The sequence below is a fragment of the Helicoverpa zea genome, chromosome 14 (assembly GCF_022581195.2).
Source record: "Helicoverpa zea isolate HzStark_Cry1AcR chromosome 14, ilHelZeax1.1, whole genome shotgun sequence".
Taxonomy (NCBI): domain Eukaryota; kingdom Metazoa; phylum Arthropoda; class Insecta; order Lepidoptera; family Noctuidae; genus Helicoverpa; species Helicoverpa zea.
In genome coordinates this window covers 6365844-6381978 of record NC_061465.1, presented here as the reverse complement: position 1 = coordinate 6381978, position 16135 = coordinate 6365844, and the positions used below count along the sequence as shown (strand labels likewise).

The following is a 16135-nucleotide window of genomic DNA, read 5'->3' as shown; positions in this document are numbered from 1 at the left end:
TACTCTTAGATTATATTCTTGATTTAGAACATTAAAATTTCTTGTTTTCCTATTTTCGTTCCTCAAGAAAATTCTTTTAGGTTTTGTCATTATTTTCCTACTCAAATTAGTTAGGAACCTTCTTAGTAGATTACAGATAACCCAATGGTTATCTTCAATTTCCTGCTTTCAGTGTAGACGCGAGCGTCTGAGTAACATCCTTATACAATAAGAAACAATATTACTTACTGTCTTTATCCACTTATCAACCTGCACAGGCCCTGTGGGATAGTCCGGGATACAGTATCGTCCCAACTCTGTCACACACCCGTAATATGTATAGCCATGTGTTCCTAAGGCCCCAAGTTTATCTAAAACATAACGTCGGTTTTTCTTAAAATAATTATTTGAAACTTGAAAGTGAAAATTCAAATTCACGGTAAACAAATGTTTTAAGAAAACTAACGTTATGATTTCAGTGTACTCGAGCCTTTGTATACATTTCCTATATCATAAAAAGTAGGTATTTCTTAGGTACTTGAAGTCGCTCATTCAAATTAATAATTGTTATTCATTCATGAGCAATTTCCACGTTATCAGTCATATATTTTAATCCGGGTTTTCCCTTTGTATTCATTCACCAAAAAAGTACCTATCAGCAGAAACTATGTAAGTATATGACTCACTTGTCTACTGAAATTAAAAGCCTAATCTACGGCTTCAATAATATACTTCAAATAACACCTACGAGATAACTTTGGCGTAACAATTCTTACTGTATTGAAAATCTGTGTGTGTTTGGTTGGGTGTGTACCTATCTACCTGTGTGCATTGTGTACTGTTTTTATATTTGACTAACATAAATTGGGTAAGAACAGTGCAAAGGATAAAATAAAGGGTGAAACAAAAAAAACACAAAATTAAACATTATTTTGACTATAATTCAATAAAAATGCAGATGAAAAAAAGTAACTTACAGGAGAAATGTCATAATTAAGCTTTATACTTAATTTTTTTGTCCATAAGAAAATAGAATACGTAGTAGTCATTTTTGGAAGATTAACTTACAGTTGGAATTAAATTAAAAAATTAAATACTTAATTACAAGTGTCGTAGGTACTAAACTAACCTGTTATATTATATGACTCATGATATATTACTAACATTAAGTTACAAGAAGTCGTACAACTTAAATGTCGGTTTAAATACAAAAGAAATTAAATAAATCAGTTTTAATGGTTTATAGTTTGTAATGAACTGATAATAAATAATAATCGTGATCTTTATGAACGCTTAAAAACTAAAAATTCCTTAACATTAGGTACAAAATTATTATCTTGTGGTCACCATGCAACGACTCGCTAAGAAAGGGAGAAAAACTGAAACTAAAAATAGTAAACAAAATAAAAAATACCATCTCGGTTCTATAAAGCTGAATAATAATTAAACACAAAACCAGTATTGGTCAAATGTCGTTTTATTGTATTACATTATAAGAAAGAACTCGTAGATCTGACATGTAACAAAAATATCATCAATATGTGGCGCGAGGATACAGTCTCTTGGTAAGATTCGATAGCATACGATGGTTCTATCAGAATTTCTCCTAATCACTTACATTGGTCCCTTAATTTAAAGTTTAAACTTTGTTTTATATAAATATTATAAAATATCACACTTTAAATTCAAAAGAAAACTATTCTACTTGGAAACTAATCACTTAGCTCTGTCAAAGTAGGACTAAAGTAATAACTGTGCCAATTTGAATATTATATTCAAAAGGAGACAATAAATAAACAATATTCTATCTCGATCAACTAAAAATTAAATAAATCGATTTATCTCGTTTATAAAGTAAAAGGCACACTTTAGGCGGAGCGCGGGCGAGCGGGCAGCGGCAACGCCCGCGCCCCGCGCGGCGACCGCTCGCCGACAACAATTGTATAAACATGTTTCATATATTATTGTGTCATATCTTTATACAGGTTTATCGGTACGAGAGCTCGGGAGTTCGGCGGGCTAGTGCTCAGAGGCTCGGGCCTGGCGGTTTTTGCGAGGCGGACGCGAGCGCCGGGAGGGACTCGGCGCGACCACTACAAAAATAATCACCAAAACTTGGAACCGGTTTCGGGCCGCATCTCGTCCTCCTCGCACGAGACTAAAAGAAAAAAAACTCTTGGCAGACTAGTCGAGCGCGGAGCGATCGTGCCGATAGTTCTCAGATGGGCCGGAGAAGATCGCTAGCGGTGTCGGCTAGCCGGAGATTATAGTACGGCACGCAGCCACAATTGAGCACTTTCGGTTTTGTCTGCCGAGGTCGACTATAATATTCGAGATTAATGAAACTGCAGTAGTGACCCACAGGCCCATCGAGCTCCCGAGTGGTTGATCGACTGATTCTGTCCGTATCATGTATAGCAGTGACGGTAATAAAATAGTAACTTTGTGTGCTGGTGCAGAATCAGTCGAGTTAGTATATGGTAACGAGCCACGTCCCGGCGACGCGGGCCTCGTCCGTATGCGGTGCGGCATCGCAGCTGCTAGCTACAAAATAAAATAATTATTACAGTTAAAGAGACTCAAAATAAATAATAAATTATTATCTTAAACCCTTAAAAATAGATCACGAGCGCCTTCTCGCGGTACAGTACCGAGCGCGGATAGGCAGTACGAAATAAATAAAATGTTCTATAAGCTAACTTTACAGAGACCACCGCTCGGCGGAGGATCATCGGGAAGACTTCCGCGAGCTACACAATAAATATCTAATATTATAAGGTGCCATTTACAAGTGCGTGCCGATAACTAAAAATGTAGGTACAAAACCACTATACTTCACACCGCAAACTTTCGAGACGCCAGAAAACACTTCGTTTCGTTAACTTTATAAATTACAAGGCGAAGTAGCAAAATAGCATCGACAAACTGGAGATCATTTGTTGAGCGGGTGTGCGTGTGCGCAATGCGCGACGAGCGGACGCCGCTCGGGCGCTGGCTGGAAGACGTCGAGTAGGCACTAAGGTGACGGACGATCCTTATGCTATGTTCGGTATAAGTTAACTTAGGACTAGGCGGTTGCAAGGCCCTAGGCGATGACGAGATCCCCGAACGCCGACGAGAGACGATTGAACACGGGGAGTCGCTCCTCTTCGGGGTCGGGAGACTGCGTGCGACGGAAAGCGAACGCCGTAGCGTGCGCAGGAGGAGACATGGCAGGCGGCGAATGCGGCGCCAGCGGTGACTGCGGGGCCAGCGGAGAGTGCGGCGAGCGCGGCGAGCGCGACCCGTCGCTCATGTACGAAGCCATGGAGCCGCCAGACGACAGGGACGCCAAGGAACCACCAGGTGAGGTTGGTTCGCGTCGCCGCGCCTCTTCCGCATTGTGCACGAAGTGGCAGCGTGGCCCGTATGGACAGAACCCAACTGAGTGGAAAGTGCGACATAGCTCCGTCTTGTACTTAGGATGACGCTGTAGGTTGCGCAGTTCACGCATTCCATGGGCGAATTGGCATTTGTCGCCGTATTTGCACACGCCAGCTTCCTCGAAGGGTCTGCAGAGTTCGGTCTTGTATCTGCTGGTGGCTGGCGGAGGAGGAGCAGGTTCGCTTGTGGTGCGTTCGAGCCGGCGATGGCCCAGGCGGTCGAGCAAGCCGGCAAGAGCGCGATGTGCTGGCACGGAGGCGGCGCGGGCCAGCACGGGGTGCTGTTCCCAATTGACGGCACCAGATACCGCTCCGGCTCCAACTGGCCCAAGGGCTGCGCTCAGTGTGCCGTTCATAGTCTGCACTGGTCGAGATTGGTTCTGAAAAATGACAAAATTTTTAATTAGTAAGAGTTTTGAAGTCTTCACGCGTACATTTAAACATTATAAAAACCAGTCACACAAGTATATATCGTGCCAAAATGTACCTAAGTCAGTAAACATATTTTTCGAATTACTTTAAATGTATTTGTGTAGTCAAGAAAAATACGGTCTAGAAGGGTCGGGTAGGTACCTGCTTGAGTTTACAAAAAGAATGAAAAAAAATCTACCCTAAGAACGCTTTGCTCGTCTACCTGCTACGGATTCATCTCATTTCCATTAATGGTTTACATTGGTTGAAATGGTTAATGTTACCAATTAACCCAACTTTACAAAATGGTATTTTTGAAGCCCAAGGGTGCGTCGAATTTTAATTTTATGTTAACAACGACCCGATGCAATGGTGCTACGTCCGAAACCCTACCATGAATTATTTATTTTGGTAAATTTCCCAATTGCCATCAATATTCCCTTTCTAGAGATGTAACGTTTTGAGATGCAAATGTGTCGCGCATCTTTTGTTTTGCCAGAGCGTCGAACCTGAAGCTACAGAGCATCACCATAACAATACTGGTGTTCACGCGAGAGGCAGTTGACACGAGCCAGGCGGCTACAATCGCGGTGATTGTGCACTATTGTTCAGGCATCGCTACGCCTCGCCACTATGACGAATAATTGTCGCCGAGCTATTTAACGACACTTCGCGCGAGGGGCAACGGTCGGCGCGTGTCGTGTTAGATAACAGTACTTGGATACTGACTGATCTTTTAATGATGGACCATTCAAAGTCTATTAAATATTTGATCTGATGCCATAACATTAGAATATCAAAAGACTGGAACAGCAAAGCTTACAAGCAAGAAAGACAGCAAGGGAAGCTTCTAAACAATATTTTGGTGAAGTATGGTTTGCAAATGTTTGACGAGACAAGAGCATCCTGAAGGTCGGAGCCGATCAGAGTTCGACGCGGAACATGAGCTCTATACATAATGTATGATACGCCGCATCTTGTATGCGGCCTCAATCGATGTGAATGACACGTCATTGTATATTCTATTCGCCTCCGCCTCGTCCGGGGATCGTAAACACGCAAACACTTGTGTTTTGGAATATAACAGACAAATTATTATATGTTACTACGCTCTTTGTTAGCATTATGCTTAATAGCCATTTAAATTTTTCCGGTATCGCACCATTGGCAATAGTTCATACAACCCCAAATGAACATCTTAAAGTTTTGGCAGGTATAGGCAGTCTCATCGCAGTTATTTACAACTCAGGCTGACTAAGTTTGCAGCAAACGGTAGGTAAACAATTACACACTAATGCTTTTAGTGCTGTATGAGCACCTATTGTTCACTATGAGGGCAATAGGCGACTACTCTTAAGGCTGCGTCTGCGCAGTAGCGATTTGTCCTTCACCAGAGATTGTTCGCTATGTCCACATTACCGAAGGTAAAGGCAAGAAAACTGGTAGACAATGTAAGTAACAAAGGAAAGTTATCTTTGCCCTACTCCAAATATGTCGTTTTGTATGGAATTTATTGTTTGCAATATATTTCTGCCTAATGAAACAATATGGCCATGGAATAACGTCAAAGGCGAAAGTGAAGCAAACAAATGAGCGTGTCAGTACAATCACGGGTGAAATGTTGCAGTGAAAAGCCAGGGGTTAAGTTGGTGGCGGCCAAGTGTCGACGGAAAACGGTCGAGGCGTAATTAGAGAGTTATCAGAGCGGAACATTGGTTAAACGCTGCTTTCCATCGGACGTTGCGCTCGCGCAACCGAGCTCCAGGGAAAATTGTAATCACTGTCGATTTCAAATGGCCGCGGTCGTTGCGTTCGAAGCTGAGGGTAATCAGCCGGCAGCGCGTACTCCACGACTGCGCCTCGCATATTATAATAACACATGTTTAGACACTGGGTCTACGTCAACAGTTTACATTATCGGGCCAACAAACTAATCCATAACACTGTACTGGGTGTTTGTTTGGTAAATATAATTTGGGTAAAGGATGGTGTAATGAACATTTCCAAAGATCCGGCGGCCAGCGGGCACAGGTCGCGCCTTGTGCTGTGTACTGTTTTGGTTAGCGCGCGATGTTGTCAACGTGACAAACACGCCGACCGCTCGGGCCAATGTGTTTGTGCTTCTCGTTACTAAGGTGGCAGCAGGTTGCATAATGCTCTATGGCCAGATTATTTTAAGGCTTGCTTCAAGACTTGTTTGCCCACACCAAATTAGAGATTTTTGTAAATATTGGGGTGTATTTATTTAATCGAAGGGTGTATGTGAAAATACTTGTCAGGCTAAGAAAATGAGTTGGCATGAATTGCTAAACCTAACTTTGAAAGAGTAAACAAACATGTATGTCACAAATATTCAGTTGTTAATACCAGAACGTGCAAAGGGCAATGACATTTCGACAAATAAAAACACGAAACAAAATGTAAACTGTTGAGATTTTTACACAACGTAAATATAAGCAGTTGTGGTTTTATAAGACAGCCAATTCAAAACTGCTCTATCTAAATATAAAATTAGTTAAGATTACCTATGAACTAAGGCTTCGATTTTAAGATCTAAAGAAAATTTAAAAATATGTGTAGTCAGGAAGGTTATCGAACTCAGAGCAACGCTACGTGTATGCTCGCGTATTTACGTTGGCAATCACTGAAAATTTACACCTCTGCTTTACTGTCGATGCTTTCCGAACTCGAGGTCTCGCTAAATATATTCTCTTTCCAGATAACCTCTGAGGGCAACGGCATCGAACAACAAAGAACGCGAATTTAGGTTACTCATTTTCAGCACATAGGAACATATTCAACTTAATTCAAATGTGTCAATGTCTTTTTTGTGAAGGAAAACTCGTATCATATGCCTAAAATAGTACCGTCTGATTAAACTGATCAAAACCTTAACCTATGGCTGCACATTCACAGTGACCTAGCCTGACCTTTATTGCAATCATTATAATTATGTATTGAATGAAGAGTTTCTTTGTGGCCATTTTGCTGGGTCGTCGTAACCGTCATAAGTAACGTAACGAGCATGAATTCGAATCATTAAGACAGAGTGCCTTGCGACAATTGATACAGCTATATAACTCAAACAAGAGAACTGCTTAATTGAACGTTAATTGGTTCTAATCAAATGCGTTCTATATTTAAATGAACTTTTAACGATTTAAAACTCTCGGGCAGTCACAGCACAGTGCTCTCATCAGGCTAGCAGTAAATAGTTAGCGACTAAAAAAATACAGAACAAAATCATTAATTAACTTAATACCGTACAACGAACGTTGTGTGTTGTAGTATCAGCTATTAGAAGTAGTTGATATCTGAGGAGTCAAGCGAGGGTCTTGGCGATTGATCCCATCATGTTTATTGAATGATTGCGCGAAAACGATCGCAGTCGAGATGTTGCGGTCCCCTCTGACAGAGACCTAACAACAATCTCCTAATAATGACCAGAGTAGTCATTAACCTTTCAGTGTCTGTCGTCGTCGGCCCCTGCTTGCACAAATAAGTCGTTTGTTTCATTTTGTATGCAAGTTGCTAATTTGATGAGGACATTGTTCCCCACATGCATTTTCATGTTCAAATAATGCAACATGGTAGAGATTTCCCTCAAATAATTGAAATACAGAAAATACAGAGTAATGCGAGCTCACGCGAAATCGTGAACAATGGGTGAGTATTATGTGATTCACGCGGTGTCACTGCGTAGTTACTGCTCACTGGTATATCTAACACTTATGGTTATTTAAGTGGCGCATTTTACCACAATTAGACTGGCGTGCCGAGCCACGCTTACGACCAATACAATTATGAAAATATTAAAATAGAGACGCAAGCAATAAGTAACAAAGCGATACAATACAATGCTCTCCCACATTGTCCAGACATCCGTTGAAATGTTACCATATGATTTGAAACTGCGATATAATTGCGTCGTTTGATTATTTTGTAACGAAACAAGCTTCATTATTGCACTATTATTGCAACGCATGTTTTTTTTTATATTATTAGTATTACTCATTAGCAAAGATTATGAAATATGATTAACTGGTTTAAAATTATTCAAAATCAGATAAGATATGAAATTGTGCTTTGAATGTGGTATTTTCTTTCTTTATAATAAGAACAACACAATAATATCGTTATTGTTGGCTGGGCTGTACAGCATTATGAATATGGTAAACGTATCCACGGCAGTTCACATAGTTAGCGACTGTTAGATGAGTAAGACCGGACGCCGAGCGTACCGCACGCATGCAGATGGGCACCGCGCCGTGATTGCAATGCGAGAACACACCGGCTAAGGTATGAATGCCATCACATGTCAACCGCTCCTCTTTATTTATATTACGAACACCTACCAAACGATTGTCTGCTGGTTTATTATATTAGACGAAACAATGGAAATGTATTTGAAGAAGTAAGAAGGTAATCATTAACATAGCGAAAAGGAAATCACGTAGTACCGGAGACAAGTTCCGAGAATTTGTAAAATTGCCCATTTGTAAATCTTTCCTGGTAAGCTGAACGTAAATTAGAATGCTTAGTTAATTTAATATTATCCTTGTTAGATACCTATCTTCCTAGAACTTTTTAAGTAGAAGCTGTTGGATTTATTGGATGTTGATGTAATGTTGTAATAGTGAACGAGACGTGATGTGAGTTGTTATGGCGACGGCGGGTGGGCCTGGCGAGCCGCATCACGCATACAGACGTTCACCTCGTCGTAGGCGCTGGCGACGCTACGGGTGCTGTGTTTATTGCGCGCGCGCCATAAAAGCTCGCGACTCGAGGTGAAGCGACCGTAAAGCAAATGTCAACAAAGGGCTTCGTTCAACTCGAGTATGTTTACCCCCCGGCCGCTCAAAGCGGAGGAAGCACGTCCCCCGGTCGGTCCGCTTTTAGCACCTCCTTATTTATAGATGCAACAAGACAACGCCGGCTCGGGGTTGATTTGCAAAACAGGACAGGTAAACAATTTGATCGTGGCAGTTGAAGACGTTCAGAATTCAAAAGCTTCTAATAATATAGCTCTGCATAATGTTTACTATTTATGTCGTGTAGCGTGTCTTGCTGGAGCGTCATGACAACGGATCATTGTGTAGCGGTCATTAGTGACAAGCTGTTGGCCCTTACGTCAGCCGCGGGTCTAGTTGCAACAATTCCTTTGTCCGTGTAATTTTTAACCGACTTCAAAAAAGGAGGTTCTCAATTCGACCGTATTTTTTTTTTTTTTTTTTTTTTTTTTTGTATGTTTGTTACGCGATTACTCCGCCAGTTATTAATCGATTTTGATGATTCTTTTTTTGTTTGATAGGATATACTCCCGAGGTGGTCCCATAGACATCAGGTCAGGATCTGATGATGGGAACCCTGAGAAATCGAGGGCAACTTTCGAAAGTTGTAGGCATAATAGGGTAAAAACTTGACAGTCAGGTGTATGCCTGATAGCACTATTCAACAGTGAAGGTTTGGAGCTGACCTGATGATGGAGACCAGAGGAGGTCGAGGGAACTCGACAACTGAATATGTAAACTACCTCGTGTTTGGGCTTAAATTATTTGTATTGACAAGACCTTTGCAACAGTGAAGGTTTGGAGCTGACCTGATGATGGAGACCAGAGAAAGTAAGTCGAGGGAACTCGACAACTGAATATGTAAAATACCTCGTATTTGGACTTATATTCTTTGTATTGATGAGAACTTCTCACTTGTATGGATAGTGACAACTATTCGTATCACTGAAAAGCTTTAAATAAAAAACTTTTTTACAAAAAAATTAAACCGACTTCCCAAAACACTAAAAAGCAAAAAAAAACTATTTTTAGGTGCATCGGCCTAGAAGTCGGTGGCAAAATTAACTTAGTAACATCCATTAGACACCGACTTCTAGGCCGATGCACCTAAAAATAGTTTTTTTTTGCTTTTTAGTGTTTTGGGAAGTCGGTTTAATTTTTTTGTAAAAAAGTTTTTATTGTTGCGTCACTACCGGGTTATACTTTCCCCGCAAATTGTTCGACATGTATGACTCACACGAAGGTAATAATACAGATAAACACTTTCTGTGACTAATGCATCTTTGGCCCTTTTTGAGTCACTGTTAACATCGACGAGTATGGCATTAGGCGAGACCAGTCTATTAGTAAGCATGGAGTTTGAAAGTTATGACTTATGCTGCTACTATGGGTGCATACGTCTAATTATCGTGTACCTAATTCCTATACAAAGAGATATGTGACTTGGGCACTACTTTCATAATCTTTACCGAAATGATGCCTAGCATGTATTAAAAAAAAAATGCAGAGTAGTCCAGAAATGTTATTCTACATTTCTGATATACATTTTGCAAAACTCTGTGTTTAATTTGATTTTGTCTAATAATAGGTGTGTTATTTTAACTGAACTTACAATGACAGTGTTTTCATCCAACTCAAAATCTGGACTCACCTGTGAAAAAAGAAAACAAACATAAGTTGTGGAATAAAAGTTATTTTCAAAATATACATAGCAGTAGGAATGAGGATAACACTTCGATTATCCCATAAAGATGCAATTAGTGAGAATGTTCTTAGTTAATAAATCACAACAATGTGTAATGACTTCTACTTTTGCTATAGTTTTCGTAATTCTATATGTGCCATATCTAGAAGCTAGAATCACTTCAATTGGCCGCACTAAATGCAGTATGTTATGTATGATATTAGTTTACGAGCTAATAGTATACAACCCCAATATATCCAAGCAGTAGTAGTCTTAACCGGTCTCCGTTGAAAGCGATAGCACTTCCTATAAGAAAGTAAAACGTACTCCGCTAGTCGTCCGGAAAACTTACACAGACGGCCCGATATAACTGAACTGATTATATTAGACAGAATAGACTTCTCGACGTTTGCCAAAGCGATGGTCTGGTTATAATTGAAAATAATTGCGAGAGTAATACAGCAATTACTGCTTTACTGGCGTTTTATGATGTTTTTATTGCAACTGACTACGCCTCGTGGTTATAAGGAGTCCGAAGTGTTATGCAAGCATCTAATATCAGTAATTAAACTATAACGTTGGTCATAGATATTAGGCTGCTTATAGTGCTTATGGTATCAGGTTCTGCTTTATAAGTAATGCGATATAAATATGGTCTTACTTAGAAACTATTGTGTGAGAAGACGTTATGTCGCTTTTTTAATTGAGCCTGTGAGTGTACATGCGTAATTGCGACAATCCACTGTGAATTTATTTCTTGTATCAGGCATTCAACATTGAAATTTCGATAGTACACATAGAATTAATTTACAAACGTCCTTCACACGTAGCGATACAATGCGATAATGCCCACATTTTCCGCTCCTAGTTACAAACGAATAAGTATCTACTTGTGTTCATTCCACACAATTAACTGCTAAGTTAGTTGCACGTGAAAATTACTAGCAACAATACTGATATTACGCCACCGCGTTTAGACGTGCGGTGTCACGACCCGAGCCGGTAATGGGAGACTTCGTTTCTAACGCAACTGGGTGATCTCTAATTGAACCCGGCAGCGCGCGAAGGTCTTGTGCGGATCACGAACTTAGCAACACAATCTTATTGACCGAATGAGCTCCGTTGTTAGCGAGATCGTAGTAAATTGAAAAGATTTTACTTCATCATTACGTAATAGGAACTAAGTTTACAGAAAAAACTGCTGAATTGGTGATCGCGCTATTACAAAGTGAGAGTGTATTCGTTTACTTCCTATATTTATTTATTCTGCAGTGTTATCTGCAACAATGTATAATCCAGCTTATCTAGCAATTTATAATCTTTTATTGAAATTTGTGCCCCACTTATTGAACCCCTTTGGAAATGTATCGTTATCAAGGCGTCGCCGGTCGCCATATTGTCTGCCAAGCATAATCGCGTCGACAGGGATTTGATGAGGCATTCTTTCAGTTGAGTGTAACCGCAAACAGTAACCTTAAGTTACGCCAAAAATATACTTGATGTTTTGACACAAGTTTAACTTTAATAATATCGACTACAATAGTGAATAGTTTTTTCACAAATTTACCCTATCCTCAGATGACATTATGTAGTTCTAGAAATAGTAACTAAGATGGTGGTTTCTAACCTAAGAAGAAAGGAGTTAAAATAAATTAACATGACCTTATCACTCGCTAATTCGTTGTGAGTGTTGCGATGCTAACTTTACCCCGCGGCCATTTCCTTATTACAATTACAAGCACACAATATAAATTCATCATCACGTGTCTGGTAAAACGCAAGTATTCATGGCGCCTGGGTTTTGCGACGATCGTCGGGCAACGGGCTCGATCAACGAAGCAATCGGGGCCACTTGTACTAATGAAACACTTCAATTGAATTGGGGACATTAATTCAGCAGGCGTATCGCGCTACTGTTTACATTGCCACTAAATAAAAATAGTTTGCATTGCACATGGAAAAGTACTGAATGCCAGACCCAGTTATAATTTAATAATAACCGCAATTAAGTGTTTTACTTTGCTCACTTGGTGTATTCTTAATCTTGTTCAAATACAAGAAATGTGGTACAATATTTGTTCCAACTAAGTACATAAATGGATGACGGATAAACTAAATAACCCTTGTAGGAAAGAATTTACTTTTATTACTGCCTTTATAATTTTAGTTTTCAAGCCATTGCTTCACACGTTTTAGTGTTAATTAGTCGTGATATTAGGTGGAGTCAGACAATGAACTCGGTTGCAAGGTTCTAGTAGCAGAAATCACTGTATGTATTTAATGTATTTTAATTTAAACCTAGAACCTGTAAATATTTCCAACATAAGGTAATTTTGATGCAAAAATTCAGGTGGCTTCTTAAATTAAATTATATTCTTTTGATTAATATTCCGAATAATCGATTATAATCATAACCGTTTTACGGCAGTCAGGTAAAAATATATCAATCGATAAATACTAGTCACTTGCATAGTGACTTGTTCACAATATTCAACAAACTAGTCTAATTTATTACGAGATTATCGCTGACGTGTTTGCCTTGTGGCAACCGAATGCTCGATTAAAATGGGTACCCTAAGTTTACATATTCATAACAAATTAAGACTTGATCAACAGGATTGTTGATAGTGGCCTGGCATTAACACTGTTGGCTTCTATTACAATACAAATGACTATACCATTGCAGTGATTGAACTTGATTAATATTAAATTTCATATTTAAGTATTCAAGCACGCAATGGCGCTGCGGTAGCAAATGAGCGATGGGTCCATTCAGTGTTTGTAACCTTAACCCGTGGCCCTAACAGTGTCAATGAGTTAACATTTACAAATAACCAAACACAAACCTCATAGTGTTAATAAATACATAATATGTATGTATACGCAAGGTACGAGCATGTTCTATTAAAGTTAGAAACGTAAAACGCCAAAAAAGATTTCGAACACCATCATGACGTAATCTTCATCTTATGTAGACGAAACAAAAACAACGTTTGGGTCTAGAATTAAAAAGCATTAACCCAGATTAAAAAACCAACCCACTGAAAAAGTTTTGAAACATATTCGTTCAAAAAAGTTCAAAGTTCAAAATCAAAGCATTTGACACAAATTGATATTCAAATAAGATTCTACAAAAAACTTGAAAGCCAATTGACTAATATTGAAGATCAGCCGGTACGACCTTGAAGATACAAAGAGTTCGCCGGCCAAATATTAATTAATTATTTATAACATAACTCGTTTGGCGAGTCCGTGGCTTGCGTGTTGATTCTCCACTCCACATTAAGATCCGGACACTGATCGATGATATAGAATCGACAGTACTACGCGTTTAAGCTAAGTGCCTAAGGTTGTCGTCATCAATGGATTTGTAAAACTGAAGTTTGAAAAGTTGATGACGCAGTTTAGAAGCTTTTAATCAGGAATTAGGACCATAGAAAACAAAACGAGGCTTTGTTTGAATAAATCCTGATGCGTTAAAAATTGTTATAATGTTACTGAGACATTAGGTTACGCGGATCTACGGTACGGTTAGTCCAGCGTGATGCACGCGACAGCTACTGCTGATGTTGCAATCACATGTAGAGACTGTCACGCAACCTCCTGTGTAGCAAACGTTTTAACTACGGTTGGATTTCCTCGACCTATTTTTTAAATATCAATTCCCTGGTAACTACAGAATATAAAATAATCTAATTTCCTATTATAAACAGATAATTGTGACAGTTTTAAGTTCAAGTTATGGCTAATAAAACCAAACGATTTCCCATTCAGCTAATTCTAAGGTTGAAACAGATGAAAAGAGGATTTTAAATAATTATTGTAACGTGATGTTTAAAGTCTCATTCTCGATTATTCGATTTCATTTATAAGCAAAGACTTGTGAAACGACGCCGTTTGCGCAAAGCTATTAAGCGGATAAGGGCTTGTCGATGGAAGACCTTCGAATGGCTAATGAAAATCCACTTTTCGAAAGGAAGGTGGCATGTAAATTGTAAAGCCAGAATCTTTTTTGTCTAGACCCCCGGAACAACATGAGTAAAATACGATTTTTACTCATGTGCCGGAACTGCATTTCGGAAGGTCGGGACGGGACGAGACGGCCTTGCCGCCGGCTGTGCCACTTTCTCCGCTGCAGATCAAGAGCCCACGTGCGTTACGTATACTCTACAAAACAATACATGTTCCACAAGCTCTGTTACGCCGACGCATTCTTTGGAACAGCTGACATAATCACCCGAAATTACAGCGTATCTGTGCACGGACAAACCGAGGACAATACAGATTACATTAGAGGCGGTATCTTCAGCAACTAGTTAATAAACGAAGCCTTGGTCTCAGACTGTGACGAGACATTCTCTTTCCATAACAATAATTGTGACCCAGTGTTTCGTCATAATGTGCGTATCATTTAAAGATGTAAGTATCTTGAATATATGTGGGTTTTACCATCTTTGTATTTAAAAAGTGGTTTGTTTGAACATTTATGTAACTAAATTAACACAAACTTGGTTTCGATAGCCACTTATTTCCCTGAGAGAATATTATCCTATCTTACTTTAATTAAGCTTGATTGAATCTAATTACCTTATTGTGAGGTTGCAAACGGGTTTTAAATAATTCATTGTGAAAAGGTTGCTTAAAGTGCAATAGCTTACTGTACAATCACTTCAAAATTCTTGCCATTCATTGAATTTGTGAATAAAATGAATATTGAATTAAACATAGTTGTCACGAAAATATGCCTTTTTTTTGGAATTAACTTTTACGGTCGGTTTTGATACCGTATTACCGCAGGTATGAGTGTATACCTAATTATATTATCAATATGTCGTTATTACATTAGAATAACGGTATGTGTTGAATACGTTTTATAACTCCAAAGGCTTGGGTAAAAATTTGAGACTATTAAATTAGCCACTGAAATATAGGCCGAAATATCTCATTTATGTAACTTGACCGCAGTCGGCCATCAAGGCAAGTGTGAAATTGCCTTACAACGTAATTACCATAGAAACCGTGGTTTACGTAAAATTTAACAGACGTGGTCATCGAAATTGGTTTTGACGAACAAACGCTATGTTGTGTCAAAATGGGTGAAATCGAAGGTTGTCGTGCAACGCAATGGTGGCGTTGCAAGCTAGTTTCGGCAAGTGTTAGCAGTAGGCAGTACGTGCCGCGCCGCTAACCGCCGTCGTTAAGCAACATTTTCACAATTCACTGAAATAGTGGATTAGCCACATTTGCCACGCAGCCGATACGCCCACTTCGCCGCGGATTTATTGCCATAACATTTAAATTACTTATTATGTCCTCAAAAAGTTAAATTTGCCATTAACTACTTAATAACTTGTCTAACATTCAGCCACGTAAAATAAAATCAAGTCATTATATATTATGATAATGAGCAAACAAACACTGTACGCAAATAAAGTTGATCAACAACAAACTATGAAAACAAGAGTGTTTATCAGAGAGTATTAAAAATAATACGTTTTAGCATTTTCGTTGTTAAAAGCTAACTGAGATAGTAGTTTATAATTGGAAATTATGTGATATTTGAATATATGATCAACAGAAATAATATGAGTTGAAATACAATCAACGGTCGGCCGCGACGTGGTAAGGTAAGTAGGTGTGTGAGCGGGTGACCTTCGTAGGAGGATCAGGCGAATGGGCTCATCAACGTCGCTCCACCACTCTACACATTTAAAATGGCTTTAATTAATGACTTGAATGCTACTTTATTATTATTATTTCCGTACATTTAAAAATGTAAGACGATGCATTTTTTTTGTTGTAACAGATCAAAATAAAGACCCGACAATTTTAATGGCTTCTAAACTTTA

The 16135-nt window shown here is 39.1% G+C and overlaps 1 protein-coding gene across 3 annotated transcripts in view; it reads right to left on the bottom strand.

The window, feature by feature from the left end:
• Positions 1-899: 899 nt before the first annotated feature.
• The window catches only part of LOC124636221 (protein TIS11), a 30047-nt gene continuing 14811 nt past the window's right edge, over positions 900-16135 (bottom strand). The window contains exons 2-4 of one of the 3 annotated variants that reach the window (XR_006985109.1): positions 10215-10253; positions 1906-3781; positions 900-1860 (exon numbers count right to left, since the gene is read on the bottom strand). Coding sequence is in view for 2 of the 3 variants with exons in the window: in XM_047172190.1 (XP_047028146.1) it covers positions 3065-3781; positions 10215-10253 (756 nt within the window). In the remaining variant the exon portion in view is untranslated. Of the gene's footprint in view, positions 3782-10214; positions 10254-16135 lie in introns of all 3 variants that reach the window. The other 2 variants (XM_047172190.1, XM_047172191.1) reach the window with 2 other exon arrangements.